The sequence below is a fragment of the Colobus angolensis genome, unplaced genomic scaffold (assembly GCF_000951035.1).
Source record: "Colobus angolensis palliatus isolate OR3802 unplaced genomic scaffold, Cang.pa_1.0 Scaffold7, whole genome shotgun sequence".
Taxonomy (NCBI): Eukaryota; Metazoa; Chordata; class Mammalia; order Primates; family Cercopithecidae; genus Colobus; species Colobus angolensis.
In genome coordinates this window covers 23,629,961-23,649,203 of record NW_012120709.1, presented here as the reverse complement: position 1 = coordinate 23,649,203, position 19,243 = coordinate 23,629,961, and the positions used below count along the sequence as shown (strand labels likewise).

Genomic DNA, 19,243 nt, shown 5'->3' with positions numbered 1-19,243 from the left:
AGTGAATACTCACAGCTACATTGTGAGAGTGTAATTACATCCCCATTTTACAGATGAGGAAACTGAGGCCCCGAGTGCATCTTCCTCAAGGCCACATGGTGAATGGTGAGTGGCAGATCCTGCGCACCTCTGCCGACTCCCGTGGGTGCAGGAGAGGTGGTCAGACCCACCCTTTCAATTGTACCACACTGCCCAGGTTGAGAAGACCTTTCAGTTCAGGTAGGTATTGAGTTACATGCTTTAGGCTGGGATTTGAGGGTTCGGCAGAAGCTGTGTCCAACTCTGGTCCCCATCCAGTGGGCAATGTCAATAAGAGGGTCTCTAAGGCCTGGCAGGGCCTGAGACACTAACGCAGCAACACAAGGCTCAGGAGGCTGGTATCCCTTCCTCCCTTTAGGAACAGTCCCTACCAGCCTGGAAAACAGACCAGCCTCTGTCTCTCCACGGAGATGACCCACTCCCATCTTGCTTGTACCTGGCTTCAGGGATCCTGGGGAGAGACAGGAGGTTAAAAAACGTTGAGACTAACAGTGGGATCCCTGGACTGCCTGCTGTGGCACTCCCCTGCAAGGGCACCTGGTAGGGAGGACCTAACACTCTCCGCGACACACACGCCACCACACCCGGCACCACCCCAAGCCAAACAAGGCCCTAGGAGGGGGCTGCCAGGCGTGGCAGAGGAGGGACCCACCTCCGCAGCTCTGCCCACTGCAGCCAGACACGCTCGAGCCCAGGGGAGGCACAGCCATAGCACCTCCCAGTGGCGCCTGCGGGAAGAGCAGGAAGAGGAGCGGGGCCCCAGCAAGGGGAAAAAGCCCGCTCCTCCATCCCTGACCCCGCAGACCTCTGGTTGTGTTCTGAATTCACCAAATTCCTTGGCCTCCAAATCGTGTCCTCTTTAGCTGACTGAAGTCTAAATGAACCTTTCAGGGACATGTCAAAACTCCCTCCTCTTGGAACCTGCCCAGCTTCCACCAGCCTCCTGCCTCAGCCCGCATGCTCAGCAGATTACAAACGCCCCATCAGGGAGCACAGCCTGGGCCTGCGGCCTGGTGAGCTGGGGGGCACTCCGGTCAGAGGTGAAGCGAGCCTCAGTCTGGCGGGTGGGGCCAGGTGGGCAGAGACCGCTGTTCCTGGGGAGGTAAGGAGGGGTGTCTGTGGGGGGATGGCGTGGGAAAGGCTTTTTCAGAAACCAGCCTCTATCCAGCACAGTGCCCCGGTAAATGTTTACTGAATTAATGCTGTTGCTGGAGAGACAGGAAAAATGGGAGAATCAAGGAACTGCAGTTCCCAGTAGGGCCATGGCTTGAAGAAAGGGGAAATGGAGGCCCTTCGCCTCTCCCCTCATCCTCAACAGCTCCGCCCAGAGAGGGAGCGCAAACAAGGGGCCCAGCTACTGCGTCTGGTTGTTTATTGAATGCAAACTCATTCATAGGAAACCGAAATGCAACCATAGAATGGAAATGCTCTGAGAAAAGATCCAGACCCACCTCATCTCCCAGCCCAAGCAGAGCTGTAAAAACAAGTTTGGGAGAATAAAACACATTCCCATCCCCAAGGCAGAGGCCCCACCTGAGCTCCCCCATCCTTGGCATCTGGAGCGGACCAGGTGGGACGAAGGGGCCCCAAGGACCAGGGTGGCCAGGGCGCCCAGAGCTGGGGCAACTCAGTGTAAACTCCAAGGTTTCCTAGGCATGTGTGTGCGCGACTAACAGAACTTGGCTGAAGACTGGACGGAAACTCAGAAGCCAGCCCTGGGTCCTAGAACGAGGCTAGCACTGGGCACGTAGAGGGAAACGGCACTTCCCTTCCTGAAGCCCCTTTCTAAGGCAGGCACTGGGGCGCCCGCAGCTGTGGAGGCGGCACGAGCTGAGCTCTTTGTACCATCCCTCCTTTGCCCCTGGACATTCTTGGGCAATGTCAATGGCACTGAAAGGCCCCCAGCTGGGGCTTGGCAGGACTAAGGGCCTGGAAAGAAGGAAGGGAAGGGGTGAGGTGCTTCTCCCTCCAGTCCTGGCGCTGGCATCAGTCTGGGAGCTGATGGGATGAGGAGGTGACCTCTGAATTCAGCCTCTTGAATCAGAAGGCTGTTCTCAAATTGGGCTGACCGCATTGCTAAAGAGCCAGCCCTGAGCACAGGTCAGAGGGAAGAGTACTCACTGCCCCGGGCCCCTGGCAGGCCTTAGCACCAAAAGTCTGGCACCAGCTGGCCAACCCCCAAAATCTCATACCCCCATCCATCCCGGCTGACTGGAATGGGCAGTGATGACAGCCAGGGACAGCCCCAAAGAGAACTGGGGCCCTGATACAGGACAGAGATTCAGGCCCCAGACTAGGCCCTGGAGCGGGAGTATGGGAGGAAAAGGGGCCTTAGGTCCCAGGCTGGGGCACTGTGGGGAGGAGGATGGGCAAAATGCAAGGCATGAAATGGGGAGGGTGTTCCTTCCATCCTTCCTCTTGCAGACGGACAAATGGAGAGCCAAAGGACGGGGGCCCTTGGAAGGCCCCAACACTGAGAAGAAAGCAGCAATTTGGCCAACGTCTGGGGGTTCCAGGGGAGCAGGCCTTCTCCTTGGCAGAGGACAGCTGCAAGGCTCCATGCCACCCCATGACTGTCCCAGGCCAAGCCTAGGCTAGACCTGGCTGTCCTGCTGCCATCCAGTGCTGGGCAGCGGTGCTGGGACTCATCGCCACAGCATGACAGAGAGCCCGGTCTGTGACATAAAGGAGCTCAGGGCCCCCTGAGGTGAAACGAAGGGCCCAGCTCCTGCTAGAAGACATAGATCTTGTCCCGCTGCACGGTGTCCAGGTCGTCATCCAGTGTCAGCAACACCTGGGGGGTGGACGCCTGATCAGCCACAGAGAAGGAGGCAGCTGCTACCTTCACACACCCACCCGGCTTGGCCGAGAGGCCCGCTTACCAGGAAGGACCCGAACATGGCGATGGAGGAGAGGAAGTGCCAGATGTCGTGGTCGTCAAAGAAGTCGAGGAGGATGCAGTCCCGGTTGTGTTCCCTTGACTCCGCAGGGGTTTTCTTGGGGAGCAACAAGACAAACTGCCGAGGGACCTGCTCTGCCAGGGCCAGGGCCAGACCCATCCTCCATCTTGCTCCTGGGCACCCCTCTCTCCAGCCCCAGGCAGGACAGCAGCAATTCTGACCTGTCCCTTGCCCCCACCCCCTCCCGATCTAAGAAATGGCTTTTGGTTACAAACTTCTCCCTGAGTTCACTGGCTTCTCTTCCCCTTTCTTTCACTCTTACCCTCCTTCCTTCTGATTCTCTTCCCTTGATCTAAGAGCCCAGGGTTGCAACAACCTTGAAGGCCTTCAGCTCAGGGATGGCAGAAGGCTTCTCACCCACTTCCCGGCCTTGGACTCCGCCCCTGCTCTCATTTTTCTGCAGGTTCATTGGTTTTTCCAAAGCACTACTGTCAGGTCACACCCCTGCTCTGGGACAGGAGCCATAACCTGTGGCACTCAGGGTCTTCCCTGCTCTACCCATAAGCTCTATCCCATAAGCTCATCCAGGCTGTGTCTGTCTGTGCTACATGCCGAGGCCACAGACGTAACCAAGACCTGCCCCACCCTCACAGTCGGCTTGGCTCCCAAATGAGTGCATTCACTGACCTCCGAATCTGCCCCATGTCATTACTAAGGTCAGAGCAGGTCTGGGCCATGGGGCTCTTCCCCATTGCCCAAACCTGTTTTTTTTTCTGAGACAGTCTCGCTCTGTCGCCAGGCTGGAGTGCAGTGGAGAGATCTCGGCTCACTGCAACCTCCACCTCCCAGGTTCAAGCAATTCTCCTGCCTCTGCCTCCCGAGTAGCTGGGACTACAGGCACCCACCATCACGCCCAGCTAATTTTTGTATTTTTACTAGAGATGGGGTTTCACCATGAAGGCCAGGATGGTCTCGATCTCTTGACCTCGTGATCCGCCCACCTCAGCCTCCCAAAGTGCTGGGATTACAGGCGTGAGCCACTGCACCCAGCCCCCCTCACCCAAGACTTTTATAGCCCAGGACAAGGCCCACTTCTTCCAGGAAGCTTTCCTGGACTCCTAACTCGGAGAGACCCCTTAGTCCTCTGTCCTCCTGCCCCGTCTTGCCTGTGCCCTTCATTTCATGTATCACATCATAAACAGCACTAAGAGTCATGCACCAATAGTCCTTCCAGCCCTCTTCGTCTAGTTTATGAGTCCCTCAGAGACCATGTCAGACTTAGTTCTGTTCCCAGAATTAAAGCCTGACAGTAGTAGGTGCCCTGCAAGGCAGAGAAGAGAGCCCAGCCTCGCTGGCTTCAAACACCAGCTCTGCCACTCACTGGCGACGTGTCCTGTGGAAGTCACTTGGCCTCTCTGAGCCTCATCTGCCTCGTAAGTAAAATGGAGCCATCTCCAGGCTGGAATTCTAGGAGGATTAACTGGGACAGCCGCTATGAAAGTTCTGGCCTATGGTACGGTGTTCCCAAATGATGTTTGTGTAAAAATTTTTTTTAGAGATGGGGTCTATCATCCAGGCTAGAGCACAGTGGTGCGATCTCGGCTCACTGCAGCCTCGAACTCCTGCGCAGGCTATCTTCCTGCCTCCGCTTCCGGGGTAGCTAGGACTACTGCACTACTGGTGAATGCCACCACACCAGGCTAACTTTTTTATTTTTATTTTTTTCATTTTTTGTAGAGACAGGTTCTTACTATATTGCCCAGGCTGACCTTGAACGCCTCAAGCGATCCCCCTGCCTCAGCTTCCCAAAGTGCTGGGATTACAGGTATCAACCACCAGGCCCAGCCCCAAACAATGTCTGAAAAGAGGACTGGCCACCTGTGGGCTCGTGAGGAGCCTGTGGGTGAGTGCTCACCTGCCAGGTGCTGAGTCCCTGGAAGAAGAAGAAGAGTGCGAAGCCCCAGACCACGGAGGTGCAGACGATGCAGAGCAGGGGGATGAGCTTGATCCTCTCCCCACTCCGGAGCTGGGAGGGGCCAGGAAGGGACAGCAGTCTGAGGGCTCACCCCTGTCCCACCCAGCCTTTCCCAGATTCCCTTTCCTCATGGCCTCCCAGGCCTTCAGGACTGCTCCTTGGATTCATACCATTCCATACAACCACAGAGCTCAACCTGCCCCCACCCCGATGTCCACCCCACCCAGCCTCCATGCATCCAGAACCCTGTGTCGGGACAGTGTGCTGGCCTGGAGGTGCTCCCTATACAGGGGGCTCCAATCAGATTGGATGGCAGGATGGTTCCTGGGGAAGCACCTGATCCTGGGAGGCCCACACCCTACCGCCCCTCAGCCCCTTCTGCATGGAAAGGGGCACTTACAATGGCAGCCTAAAATGCCACCCATTTCAAGGGTCCTTGGAAGGGGGTCAGAAAATGGCCTTTGGGCTGCAGTTGGCTCCTAGGGGCCCATGCAAGAGGCTTTAGCCTCTCCCCTCCGCAACCAGCAAAGACGGGACAGAAAACTTCTCACTGCCCCTCAGTGCTGCCGGGCCCATCTCTCTCCCCAGAAAGCCGAGCATCGGATAGAGAGTGCCAGCCCTGCTCACCTTCATGATGATGTAGAAGGCGAAGTAAAGGAGCAGGTTGCAGATACCAATGGCCAACAAGTAGGAGGCGAAATCATTGGGGCGCATAATGAGCCCATAGGCAGCCCTGGCAAGAGGGACGAAGGATGGTGAAGCAGGAAGGCCAAAGGCCAGGAAGTGCTGTTCCTGCCCTGCCCCGCCATGTTTTATTATGATGTTGGGCTGCATTCCGAGGCCCACAGAAGATTCCAGAAGCCCAGATGCCAAGAGAGAGAAGAGAGGCCAAGGCCTCTCTTCTTAGCCCTCATGTCTTATGCCCAACATTTGGAAGTTGTCCTCAGCCCCTGATGTAGCCAGTGGCTGGCTGAGTCCCCAGCTGTCCACCCAGCCAGGCCACCACCCCCGACTGTACTCACAGTGACCAGTTGATGACGTTGCCCATGACCAGCAGCACCATGCGGTCCTGGAGGGAAGCAGGGACACGGGGACTGAGGGCAGGGGCAGGGAGGGTGGTGGAAGAAGGTCCAGCCAGCTCCCCCAGGTCCTCAGCCCAGCCCCACTCCCCCATCAGAGGGAAGAAAGGAGATGTGGAGAATGGGGCAGGGGAGCCAGGCAGGTACCACGTAGAGCGGCCCGCTGCACTGCCGGATGCAGTCTGTGTAGAGCACGTGGAGGATGCGGCGGAAGATCCCCGAGTCTGCACAGAGAAGGGAGTGGCGCTGACAGGCACGGGGCACCCTCCTTTGCCGGACCCCTGGGATGTGCCAGCTGAGGAGCCCAGGCCTGATCTAATTCCTCACCCAGTGACTCCTCCAGGGCCCCCAAGAAGGCAGAACCTGAGTGACTCCTGTACGTTCGGGTTCCTGAGGCCTCCCAGGCCCCTCCCCCAGGCCCTGCCCCAGGTGTGCCCTCACCCAGTTTCCAACGGCCCATGTAATAGAGCTGCGTGCTGAGGAGCAAGGTGGCGATGATGTGAATGATGGAGAAGACGATCCAGAACGCCGTGTTCCCTTTGCCAAAGACCTGTCGGGAGGCCACCAAGGGTGGCGGTGAGGGCGCAGAGGGAAGTGGCTTGGATGGCCCACCCTTCCTAGGGCTCGCTGCTCAGCCAGGCTGGGACTCAGAGAGGGGCCCAGGAAGGCATCTCAGGAGAGGAGCAGGAATCTCTCATGCAGGAGGCGGCGGAGGGTATGCACCACGTGTGTGAATGCACGTGCACCTTTCCTATCATACAGGCTGAGCAGAGCAGGTCAGGCCCTCACCACGCCTAGCACAGAGAAGAAGATGACGATGGCCAGGCAGGCGTAGGCACTGTAGGCACTGGCGTTGATGTCCGGGTGCCGCTTCTGGTAGAGCTTCAGCATGCAGAGTCCGGCGATCATGTACATGAATGATGTGTCTAAGATGAGGGACACAGAAGGGAGCTGCAGAAATGGCCACCAAGCCCCAGCAGAGAACTGGCCCCAACAATCCCAGAGGAAGAGAGAGCCCTGGTGCCTTGCCATGGCCGTGGAGTGAGCTGGTGGTGGGGTGGCACTTGAAATTTAGTACCTTAGTTGTACCTGCCACACCACACTGCCACCCCACTGGCAGTCGCCCAGAGTCTAACATCTCCTGAAGACAGAGATGACTTGGTCTGTGTCTTAGTCTGTGAGCACCCTGAGATCAGGGACCCCCTTTTATTTTTTTGGAGACAGAGTCTCACTCTATTGCCCAGGCTGGTGTGCAATGGCGGGATCTCAGCTCACTGCAACCTCTGCCTCCTGGGCTCAAGCAATTCTCCTGCCTCAGCCCCCCGAGTAGCTGGGATTACAGACATGCACTACCACACCCGGCTGATTTTTGCATTTTTAGTAGAGATGGGGTTTCACCATGTTGGCCAAGCTGATCTCAAACTCCTGACCTCAGGCGATGCCCCTGCCTTGGCCTCCCAAAGTGCTAGGATTACAGGTGTGAGCCACTGTGCTAGGCACAGGGCCCCCTTCTTAATTATCCTGTTTTCTTCAGTGCGGTACATGCCTTTACATAGGAATAGCTTGACAGACAAATGAAGGAGCATCTAGGTGCCCATGTTCCATAGGCTGTGTGCACACCCAGGCATGCCAGCCTCCGAGTTTCCTACAGGGCTGTCTTAGCAACCCCTGTGGGTGACCTGGGGATGGTGAAGGACTCAGGCAGGTCCCTGCTGCGGGTGCAGCCAGAAAAGGAGGCAGCTCCACTCACCGAACTGGAAATTGGTATAGTTGGGGCACACGTGATAGCAAGCACTGAGCAGCCCCTCCATCATCAGGGCTGTGCCCATGGCGTAGAACAGCCCAAAGTGTTTGGGGATCCCACATTCCTGTTGGGGAGAGAGAAGGGAAGGGAGGGAGGAATTGAGGCAGGAAGAGAAGAAGGGACCCAAAAGAGGGACCCTAAGAGGAGTGGAAGAGGAAAAGGGGTGAGGTGTGTGTTGAGTGTGGGTGTGCAGGGGTAGGCTGGCCTGGGAAGGCTGGGCAAGGGAGGGTAGGGCAGGGTGGGGCAGGCTGGGCTGGATAGGGTGGGCCAGACAGGGCTGGGGAGGAGAGAGCGGGGGAAGGCAGGGCCAGGCCTGCCAGAAAAGGCATCCTGGAGCCAAGGCTTGGGGTCTGTGCAGGAGCTGAGGCTGCGGCAGGCAGGCAGGTGCTCCCTCACCAGGGCATAGAGGTCGTTGCGCAGCAGGGCCCGGTTGTGGTTGATCTCCCGCTGTAGGATGATGAGCAGGAAAAGCAGCCCCAGCAGGATGTACCCCAGGTTGCTGAGGATGTTGTTGAAGGCGCTAGAAGGGGCGACACAAGGTGGACTGCTTGGGCCTCACACCCAGGCCTCTTCCCTAGCCCAGGTGGGCGTTGCAAAGCCCCAGCCCCTGCCCCGTTTCACCCTTGGCCTGGACCAGGGGCCTCCCAGCATGACCCCCACCTGAGGTTGCCCAGTGGGTGGGCGCAGAGGAAGTTGTAGTAGCAGATGTCCTGATTCCCTGTGACATTCACCACCTGTAGCAGGGGCAGGGACAGGGAGTGGGTCTGTCATCATGCCCAACTCAGCCCACACCCCGCCACCCGGGCCCCTTTGGCAAAAAAGAACAAGTGCCACCACAGCTAGCAGGTGGGAACACACAGCACCCCAGGCATGTACTCCTTCTGAGAACACGGACGCCAAGCAGCACGGTCACTGCCCCCCCTCATTAGGCGTGGCTGAAAACCCTAAGGCATGACTGTGATGGAAGTTCTTGCCCCATGGGACAGAGACAAGGGAAGGGAAACGGATGCTTACAAAGTCCCAGGACTTTGGTTTCGTAATCCGCACAACAAACCAGGGAGGGGCTGTCTTTAGTGCGGGCTGCCCCTATTTTGCAGATGAAGAAACTGACACTCAGGGTTGGGGTGTTATGTGATTTGCCCTGGGTCGCTCAGCTGGGAAGGCAGAGCTGGGATCTGAACCCAGGTCCTGCGATGGAAGACCAGGGCCCCAGGCTGGGAGGCTCTGAACTTTGGGGCCATGTCCCAGGCTGTGGGAAAGGTGAACCTGCCCTGCCCTCTCACCGTCTGGTAGGTGATCACCAGCTGCACCACAGGAAGGGCGTAGAAGACAGCAATGGTGGCGATGTTCCTGCAGAGTGGGAGGGCGGCAGTGAGGCAGGTGGCACCCAAGGCCGTCACACACCCACCCATGGCAGAGCCCCAGCCGCTCGGCCCGCTCACCAGAAGTAGATCTGGTACTTTTTCCGCAGAACACGCTTGTCCTTCCGTGCCAGGTCGGCCACGTAGAGGTATTGCTGGGGAGAAGCTGGAATCAGCCCCACTTGCTGCTACTGGGGAGAAGCCCCCTCCCCCAGGTTAGAGGTGGACAAGAGGGGCCTCCCTCAGACAGGGCCGAATTCAGGTGGGCAGGGTTCAAGGCCATCCCACTGCTGCGGCCACTTAGACCAAGAGGGTTTGGTCAATCAGGCCGGAAGGGGATGGAGCTCAAGTTAGTTTCCCCCGCATCTGTCCTGCCCCAGCTGAGCCCCTTCCTTCTGCTTCCGTAAATGCCACGTCAGTAGGAACATGCTGGGGCAGGAACACAGAATGTCCCTTTCTTGGGAAACGCCTGACCAGGCCAGGCCCATGGGTCAGACCTTGGTGCGAATGACATTCTTGTCGGAATCGATGTCGGTCAATGTGTCATAGTCATCCTCCTCCACAGAGCTCATGGAGTCCACTCGGGGCCGAGTACCCACAGGTTCAAAGGAGCGGCCTGGAAAGGGCAGGGAGGGAGGGGTTGCACCGGTGGGCACAAAACTCACAGTGGCCCTCGCCCATCTGAGGCAATTATAACAATTATTAGGCAGTAGGGAAGAGGCAAATTGTGGGCTGGGGCTCAGAGCTAGGGTGGAGACATCAGGTGCTCCTAAGTCCTGGGGGAGGATGGTAGACTGTAGAAGAGGCCACCACACAGGAGCCACTCTAGCTTTGCTGTGTTCCTGGCACCCCTCATGGGCTAGGGCTTCCCAGGCCAGGACACTGAGCAGATCCAGGCAGCAGACACAAACAACAGGATTGAACTCGGCAAGTCATGCTGATTAAATGGCGCCCAGCCCTGTGGGTTCTGAGAAGACACTGGCTTGGTTGCCACTGGATTAAAGACCCAGTGGGCCTGGGGTACAGAAAGAGCATCTCTCCTTTATTCAGAGGCCAGAATGTGACCCCCATGCCTGTGAGCCCTCCCCTAGCAGGCCAGGGAGTGAGGGCGTTGGCAACACAGACGATAAACTAGAACGTCCGGCGTGGAGGGAGCAGAGGCACCAGCCCCCCAGCCAAAGGAGCCTGTGTCCTGCTGCTGTCTCAGAAGACACAAGAGCGGGCGATTACTGGAATTACACGGGGAAGCCATGCACATAGAATCTTTCTGGCCCCAGAGCCGGCAGTCAACCAGAGCCGGCAGGCACCGATTGGCAAAACAGCCCTACCCCTCCCCACGTCTACCCATGGCAATGCACAGCTGCCGCATCTGGCCAGAGGGGAGGCGCCGCTTGAACTGGTCGTGCCCTTCAAAGGAAAGGGAAAGTTACCAGGGAACTGGGGCCAAAGAGGAGGGGATGAGGGAAGAGAGGGGTTAGGAAAACAGCAGGCCTTTCCTGGGTTCCAGCATCTGGCAGAAGAGGCAACCGCCCACCATGACATTTCACCCAGCCAACACCGGCCTGCACCACACAGCCCCTCCCAGCCTGGCCCACTCACCCTGGTAACCATAAGAGAGGTCCCCAGCACTAGCGCTGTCAACCAGACCATCGGTAGATCCAGAAACATTCTCTGCGAGGAAGGATCAATGGTGAGGCAGGAAGGAGAGGTCGCAGGGAAAGGGGCTCTGAGCACCTGCAGAGGCTGTGGGGGCCGGAGGAGGTGGCTCCCACTCTACTGCCTCAGAGGTGGTGGCCTAAGGAGACCAGGTTGTGTCCCCGGCAAGCACGGCGCTGGCTTTGACACGTACCAAAGGAGCCATAGTTGTAACCCTCATAAGGGGAACTGCCAGGAAAAGAATCAGCCAGGACTCGAGGGTGACCTGCAATGAGAAGTCAAGGTTCATTAGCGCTGGATGGAGAGAGAGGCCTAGAGCCAGGAAGAACAACAAAGAAAGATCCAGAGAAGACAGCCACAAGGAGGCCATGCCAGCAGCTGAGAAGCAGCACCTATCCAGGCAAACACGCCCCACTGCTGCCACCACCACCCGCCCCAGCCCCCTGCCTGCCTCTCCCATGGAAACAGCACCACCCTTTGTTGTCCCTAAAGAGAGAGAAAGTTCAAGAATGGGCACATCTAAGTTACCAGCAACAAAGAAAACATCTGGCCCGCCCACATGCCCTCCAGACAGCCCTCTACTCCACCCTCCCTCCCCGACTCTGGACTCCAGCTCCTCTGCCCACAGCACTTGGAGCTTACCAAGGAGAGAAGCTAAGAGAGAAGGTCCCACGCAGGAGGGAGGACAGAAAGAGAGGGAGGGGTGGAAGAGAGAGAGAAGGAAAGGTTAATAATCCCAGAGACAGTGGGCCGCACTGCCCAAGGCAGGCAGACACCATGGCTAGACAGGGAATAAACCAAGCAATGGCCTTGGCCTCTGAGGTCTGCATGTTAGGGATGCATGGACATCATATCCCAGCCTCATTCCCATCTGTGGAATGTTACCCCAATCTGAACATCCGGAAGCCCCCAGCTCTTCCTCCTTCAACCCCTTAGGGAACCATCTACCACTACCCCCCAAAACACAAAGCACACTGTGCCCGCCCCACCCAGGCCCCCTGGAGGTACCGCTTTCTGGGCAGGCTCGGTCAATGGCCACCAGCAGGGTCTTCTTCTTCTGCCTGCATGGACAGAATCCAAAGGCCACCCAGATGGGACAGGACAAGGATCCCTCTGTATGGGGCTGGCTTTCCTTCTACCTCTCCACTCCACTCTCATCCCTATGACCCTATCCTCCACCCTTGGTCCCAGGGTTCCTCACAGGCTGGGGAGCAATATGGGGTCTCCCTGCTTGGGAAGAAGGCTGAGGGGAGGGGATGATTTCTAGAGAGGGTCACGGGCCACAGACTCTAACAGTCCCACCATCATCTGCTATGGATGGTGTAGATTACCCTAGGCTGGCTCAGATCCTGCCAGGCGATCTCCCTCACACACCTGCCCAACTCACCCAGACCAGGGGAGGGCCCAGCAGTTCCCCTTTACCTCCAGTTCTCCCAGCAGGCCAGGAGGACGGTCAGCAGGTAAAAGGAGAGAAATATACCCAGGCAAAAGAGCATCCCACTGACGTAGGCTTCAGCTTCCAGGAGGAAACAGGAAAGTGGACGGGTCAAAACCTTCCACCACCTCCCATCATGGCACCCGAAGGCCTTCATGTCCTCCTCTGCCCAGCCCAATCTCTCACCCCTCTCCCCTCGAATGTAAGGCCCTGCCCAGCCAGTATGAACAACTAGCAGTTCCCCTAATACACCAAACTCTGACACACTCCTATTTTTGCTCATGTTGCTCCCTGTGCTAGAACTTTCTCTTCTACTTCTCCTTTTTTGTTTTTAAGAGTTGGAGTCTTACTCTGTTACCCATGCTGGAGTGCAGTGGCATGATCACAGGTCATGCAGCCTCCAACTCCTAGGCTCCATCCTTCCACCTCAGCCTCCTCAGTAGCTGGGACTATAGATGTATGCCACCATACCTGGCTCATTTTTTAATTTTTCATAGAGATGGGATCTTGCTATGTTGCTCAGGCTGGTCTTGAATTCCTGGCTTCAAGCAATTTCCCTGCCTCAGCCTCCCAAAGTGCTGGGATTATAGGCATGAGCCACTGCGCCTGGCCTCTCAAAAACTCCACCTTGACTTAACCCTTAAACCACAGCTCAGGGACTGTGTCCTCTAGGAAGCCTTCTCTATCCTGTATTTCCACAGTGACCTGTCCTTTGCTCACCACAGCTCTTAACTGCCTCCTGTTCCTCTAGAAAGGACCCCGCCACCCCCCCCACCCCCCGTGGACTGCTGCCTTAGCATACCACCTGGCATATAGGAGATGCTCAATAAATATTTGCTGAATAAATAATCCATATAAGAGAGGCACCCTCTGGCTGGGCACAGTGGCTCACGCCTATAATCCCCGCACTTTGGGAGGCCAAGGCGGGTGGATCACCTGAGGTCAAGAGTTCAAGACCAGCCTGGCCAACATGGTGAAACCCTGTCTCTACTAAAAATACAAAAATTAGCTGGGCATGGTGGCAGGTGCCTGTAGTCCCAGCAACTCAGGAGCTGAGAACCACTTGAACCCAGAAGGCGGAGGTTGCAGTGAGTCGAGATCTTGCCACTGAACTCCAGCCTGGGTGACAGAGCAAGAGTCCAAAAAAAGAAAGAAAGGCACCTTCTTTCCCCTCCTATTACAGTCCCTTAGGGCCCCATGTAATCATTCAGTAAATATTCAGTAAATATTTATTGAGCACTGAGGAGGGGCCTGGTACTTTCCTGCTAATTTTGTCTGCTAATTTTGTGCTGGCCCTCATAACTTAGTGAGATTAACTGGGCAAATTTTACTCCCTTTTTTACAGAGACAGGGAAACTGAGATTCAATCTTATAGCAGTGACAAATTAGGATATGTTTCTGAATATGAGATTAAGAAACATCCTTCAGAATAAATAAGATTATGCTAATAAAGCAAAATTAAAGCTCTTTCTTACAATTAGGTAACACTGCTGATAAGTGGCAGAAAGTGAACTGGACCTCAGTTCCTCCATCTTTAGTCATGAACTCTCTGTACCACATCACACTGGAACTCACTTCCCGGCCCTCCCCATCTAGAAGCCTGCGAAGAGCACTCCCCGTTCCTAACCCACCAGCATATCTGCATCCTCATCACCCACTTCAGGGCACACCCTATATCCCAGGTCTGAAAGGAGGAGCCAGAGAGGCTTGTCCATCCCCACTCAGCCACCCGCACTCACATGTGACTGCTTGAGACACCAGCACTGACAGGGTTTTCTGGCGGTGCCCTTGATCGACCGGTTCATCTGGAAGTAAAATGTCAAAGCAGCAAATTGGTTGCCTGGAGCTTGGCTAGAGTCAGTGGGACCAGGCCTTTGAGAGACTGGAGCCAAAAACCCATGTCCTATCAGGTCCACCAATCAGCCACACAGGCTCTTCTGGCTCCCAGAAAGTGACCAAGCCTTCCCCACCCCTCGCCAGGCCCAGGGCACAAAATGTACCTTCTACGAAGGGGTAGAAAGGCAGGGAGCCCCCGCACGCTTGGTCTTCGGTCTTCACCACCACCACCACATAAAAGCTGTTGCTGGGGAAGTCTTTGCGCTGCAGGACGACGATGATAAATATCATCATCACCATCATTCTTTTCGGAATACTTATTCTGGGGCCAGACATTATGCTAAACTCTTCATAGGTATTATTTTACTTAATCCTCACAAAGATTCTTTTTTTTTTTTTTTGGAGACGGCGTTTCCCTCCTGTTGCCCAGGCTGGAGTGCAGTGGTGTGATCTCAGCTCACTGCAACCTCCGCCTCCCGGGTTCAAGCGATTCTCCTACCTCAGCCTCCCAAGTAGCTGGGATTACAGGTGTCCGCTACCACGCCCGGCTAATTTTTGTTATTTTTAGTAGAGATGTGGTTTTACCACGTTGGCCAGGCTGGTCTTCACCACCTGATCTCAGGTGATCTGCCCACCTCAGCCTCCCAAAGTGCTGGGATTACAGGTGTAAGACACCGCACCTGACCTTTTTTTTTCTCGAGACAGGGTTTCACTCTTTTTGCCCAGGCTGGAGTGCAGTGATGTGATCTCGGCTCATTGCAATCTCCGTTTCCCAGGTCCAAGTGATTCTCCTGACTCAGCCTCCCGAGTAGCTGGGATTACAGGTATGCACCACCATGCCCGGCTAATTTTTGTATTTTTAGTAGAGATGGGGTTTCAGCCTGTTAGCCCAGCTGGTCTTGAACTCCGGTGATCCGCCCACCTCGGCCTCCCAAAGTGCTGGGATTACAGGAATGAGCCACCGCGCTCGGCCCTCTTATCATTACAATGAATGAAGTAGGTATGACAGCCAGAAGGGGGTTCTCTACTCTTGCCCATCTGTAAGAGCAACTGGGATTATGGTTCAACTCTCATATATATCAGGGGACTCAAAGTCACAGGGACTGGAAAGCCGAAGACTCAGTCTTGTGTAGGATAGGAGTGGGCAGAGGAAGAAGAGCTCAAGTTTGGAAAGTTACACAGCTTATCGCCCAGCCACACTTCCCATGTGGCCACATGCATTTCCTACCTGTACTGTGATGGCCGCCTTCTTGGTCATCGTCTGGTACATTCCGATGAAGGCTACGTTGTTGTCCAGGTCATAGACAGGACACTGCAGAGGGGCGGGAGAGGCAGATGGATGGGAACCTGGCCTGCCCCTCTCTTTAGCAGCCCTGCTGCCTGCTAGGGAAGAGCAAAAGGGCAGGCAACTCACCAGCACATCCTGGATGGAGATGACTGAGCAGGGGAAGGCCTTGTTGGAGGTCACCTTGACAATTACCGAGTCCACGCCTTCAGGGAACTCATACTTGAAGTACTGAGGGTGCAGGAAGGAGGGGTGAGCCCCATCTCATGAGGATGCTCTCTTGGCCCCTCTAGAAGGGAACAGTCCCCTATAAGTGGGGACCCAGAATCCTCTGAGGGATGGGCAGCAGGCTCTCTGGGGAGACAGGCCTTGACCATAGCAGCCCCTTTCTCTGTATACCACTCCCTTCAACCTCAGCAGGGCACTCAGTGGGATGCTGGAGAGGCAACCAGACTCCATGACTCTGCACAGTCCCATGCTGTCTGTCCCCTCCCCATGTCAGGGCCAGAGCTCCTGTTTCCAGACAGCCCTCCATGGAGAAAACAGCCAATTCAAAAGTCCAAGCAAAGACTGCTGACCACTCCCATTCTCATATTCAAGCTCCCCCATTTCTCCTCTGGAGCAATCAACAGGGAGCTGATACCTGGGGCTGTGCTGCTGTAGTATTGAAGCTGAACTGCTCCCCGGTCCTGCAGGGCAGAGAAGATCCCCCAATAGTCACTCCTAGAGCCTGGGGAAGAACTAGCCCCCGTGGTCCCTTTGCTCTACCCTGCAGACCTGAGCACAAAATCGTCCATGCGGCTGACCCGGAGCTGGTACGTGGTGTTGACTGGTGACAGGGTGGACACATCCACGTAGAAGAACTGAATCTCCGACTCATTCTTGGTGGGGGGCTGACACAGGGTTCGTTCCACTTTTTGGTAGAGGTACTTGCGCTGAAACCTATGGCCCGAAGCAGAGAGATAGGATGTGAGCACTGTCCCAGCTGGCCTGCCCCTCCAGAGGAGCGAGGCCCCACCTCCCCCGGTCTGGTCTCCACCACCTCACTGCGAGGTGCACAAGCTCCCAGCTGGCACACTCGGCCCTTGTGCTGTTGACGAGCCTCCCGGCCCAGGGAAAGGGGAGGAGAAATGGGGGGCTCCTGGTTGAGACTCCAGGCAAGGACTGGCCGAGGCCACCCCAATTCCCTGATGCCCAGATCCTACTCACATCCCTCGCAGGATTAGGGGCACCTGGAAGGACACCACAGCCTCCTTTTGGCGGACCACAAACAGCAAAGGCGCCCCCTTCTGCTTGTTCAGGACGTTCACGGACACACGCACGCCCTCTGTCTGCAGATGACATGGAAATGCCTCTCTAGCCTCTGCCACCAGGGACACGTGGCTCCAGAGACTATGAGCCCTGCCCTCCATCATGCCCGCCACTTTGGTCTTTCTTCATCTTGGTCAGGCCAGGGGGTCATCTCTGCCCTTTCTTCTGCCAGAACAACCCCAGACTCCAGGAAGTGCCTTTAGATATGAAAAAGGAAGAAAGGACTCTAAGCAGAAAGAGATCAAACTTCAGAGAATCACGCACTGGGGGCACATCCTGGCCTGCCATAGAAATCAAACCACTCCCTGTTGTGAAAAAAAATCAGATTCCCCATTCTCAAGAGAGCAACAGACCTGGGCACAAGACCACACAGCCAGGTTGCAAGAATTCTCCCAATCTCAGCTCTGTCTGGGGCCTAGACTTCCCACACTAGCTGTGTCTATTTCAACTCAGGGACTCACAGCTGGGGAAGAAACCAGGAAAGACCTGTGCTGAGCACGGCTCCTGGCCAGCAGACATGTGCTGGGCAGCAGGACCCAAGCAACTGCAGGGTTAGCGCGCCCTCTGCCAGGAAACACAGTGGAGGCCTTGGGAGTCTCCAGGACACCCCGTTTCTATCCATGTGCATAGGATGCACAGGCCCGCACACACACGTGTACACACCCCGACACACACATGAAGACACAGGAGAGCAAGAAGTGCTCCTCAACCTTCCTTGTGAGCCAGGAAGCCAGCAGGAAGCTCTAGTTAACAACTAACCTGGGGCCAGAGCCCAGAGGAGGGGTAGGTATTGAAGGCCATGTTGTATCCTTAGCTCCCACCAAGGGACAGGGCTGTGGAGAAATCACTTTACTTCTCTAAGCCTCAACTTCTCCCTCTATAAGATGACAGCCAGGTGTGGTGGCTCACGCCTGTAGCACTTTGGGAGGCCCAGGCAGGAGGATCACCTGAGGTCAGGAGTTCGAGACCAGCCTGGCCAACATGGTGAAGCCCCATCTCTATTAAAAATATAAAAATTAGCTGGGTGTGGTGGCAGGCGCCTGTAATCTCAACTACTTGGGAGGCTGAGGCAGGAGAATCACTTAAACCCAGAAGGTGGAGGTTGCAGTGAGCTAAGATCACATCACTGCACTTCAGCCTGGGCAACAGAATGAGACTGCTCTCAAAAATAAAAATAAAACCAAAAAAGATAAAGCGATCTTCACCCTTGGAGCTATGAAGGAACATATATAAACAATGGGAGCTTAAAGGAAAAATAAAACTAAATCCATCTTGGAATGCTTGTTTTTGGGCTGCTGAAACCCAAGCCCTAGGGCAGCATTTCCCAAGAGAGTAAAAACCACTGCTCTCCAGTGCCTTTAGATATGGGAAAAAAGGAAGAAAGGACTCTAAGCAGAAAGAGATCAAACTTCAGAGAATCACGCACTGGGGGCACATCCTGGCCTGCCATAGAAATCAAACCACTCCCTGTTGTGAAAAAAAATCAGATTCCCCATTCTCAAGAGAGCAACAGACCTGGGCACAAGACCACACAGCCAGGTTGCAAGAATTCTCCCAATCTCAGCTCTGTCTGGGGCCTAGACTTCCCACACTAGCTGTGTCTATTTCAACTCAGGGACTCACAGCTAGGGAAGAAACCAAAGAAAAGTCAAGGTGAAGTGGATTTTTCACAGTGGACAAATTCCCCTTCTCTTCCCACCCAACTTACAGTTGGCCTTATAAAAGCTCTGTCACCCTCAATTTACAAGGCCAGCTGGCTCTACCAGGCAGGAAGAGGGCTGGGAAGCCCTGCATTCATCTCCCTGTGGAGTTTCAGATGTAATTTGCCTGCACAGAGCTTTTCAGGTCTGGGCCAGTCTCATTCCCTTGAGGTTTTCTGGGTAAGCCCAGTAATAAGCCTGTTTCCTCTCCCACCCAGACCCCACAGAGCAAACCATGTGTGCTCAGACCACAAGTGATGGAAGAATGGGGGTGGAAGAGAAGATGGGAATGAGCCAACTTCAAAAACTGCCCAGCTGGAGCTTCAGAGAAACACTGGTGGCAAAGGAAGGAGGACTGGTCAAGAGGCTCCAGTGTGGTTCTGGGAACTGGGAACCCAGCAGGGCGGCTCGTTCTTGGGGCCTCCCAAGAGTAGCGGGGCGACACAATCTCCTAGCCCTCGTCGGCTCCCCCACTCGCCTCTGGCCCCCCAGCCCCCAGCCCTCACCCGGTTGCGGGTCACAGTATGGTTGAAGGTGTAGATGTTGACCAGCTCGCTGTTGACCTCGTCCACGTAGGTGCGCTCAAACTCGGCGTCTTTCTGCGAGACGTTCTTGGGCCCCAGAACCCCCAGATAGCTGTCGACCGAGGCCACCAAGAACACCAAGAAGGGCAAGCCCAGAGCGAACATGGCCCCGGCAGGGCGGCAGTGGCAGCGGTGGTGGAGGCGGCGAAGGCGACAGGCGACAGGACACCTCCGGGACGGGTTGCGGCTGCGGCCGCAGCTTCCAGCATCTCACCAGGACCAGAACTTTAACCCTGGCCTGAGATTAGGAAATGTCCCCTCCCAAGAGCCGTGGAGAG

The 19,243-nt window shown here is 55.8% G+C and overlaps 1 protein-coding gene across 3 annotated transcripts; it reads right to left on the bottom strand.

Moving 5' to 3' along the window:
• Positions 1–1,395: 1,395 nt before the first annotated feature.
• On the bottom strand, positions 1,396–19,243 carry SIDT2 (SID1 transmembrane family, member 2). 3 transcript variants are annotated; one of them, XM_011926830.1, is made up of 27 exons: positions 18,888–19,243; positions 16,580–16,701; positions 16,148–16,312; positions 16,014–16,059; positions 15,500–15,601; positions 15,314–15,397; positions 14,250–14,349; positions 13,989–14,054; positions 12,237–12,330; positions 11,823–11,875; positions 11,457–11,468; positions 11,008–11,079; positions 10,758–10,829; positions 9,656–9,774; positions 9,240–9,313; positions 9,081–9,147; positions 8,458–8,531; positions 8,194–8,317; positions 7,744–7,861; positions 6,783–6,919; positions 6,435–6,543; positions 6,141–6,217; positions 5,937–5,983; positions 5,542–5,647; positions 4,855–4,965; positions 2,922–3,035; positions 1,396–2,833 (listed from the first exon to the last, which is right to left on the bottom strand). In XM_011926830.1, the coding sequence occupies exons 1-27, from the start codon at positions 19,068–19,070 to the stop codon at positions 2,771–2,773; spliced, it is 2,511 nt and encodes an 836-aa protein (XP_011782220.1). In that variant the 5' UTR covers positions 19,071–19,243; the 3' UTR covers positions 1,396–2,770. The 3 variants fall into 3 exon arrangements, with proteins under 3 accessions (XP_011782220.1, XP_011782222.1, XP_011782221.1); XM_011926832.1 differs by lacking the exon at positions 11,457–11,468; XM_011926831.1 differs by lacking the exon at positions 11,457–11,468 and having other exon boundaries at positions 1,396–3,035.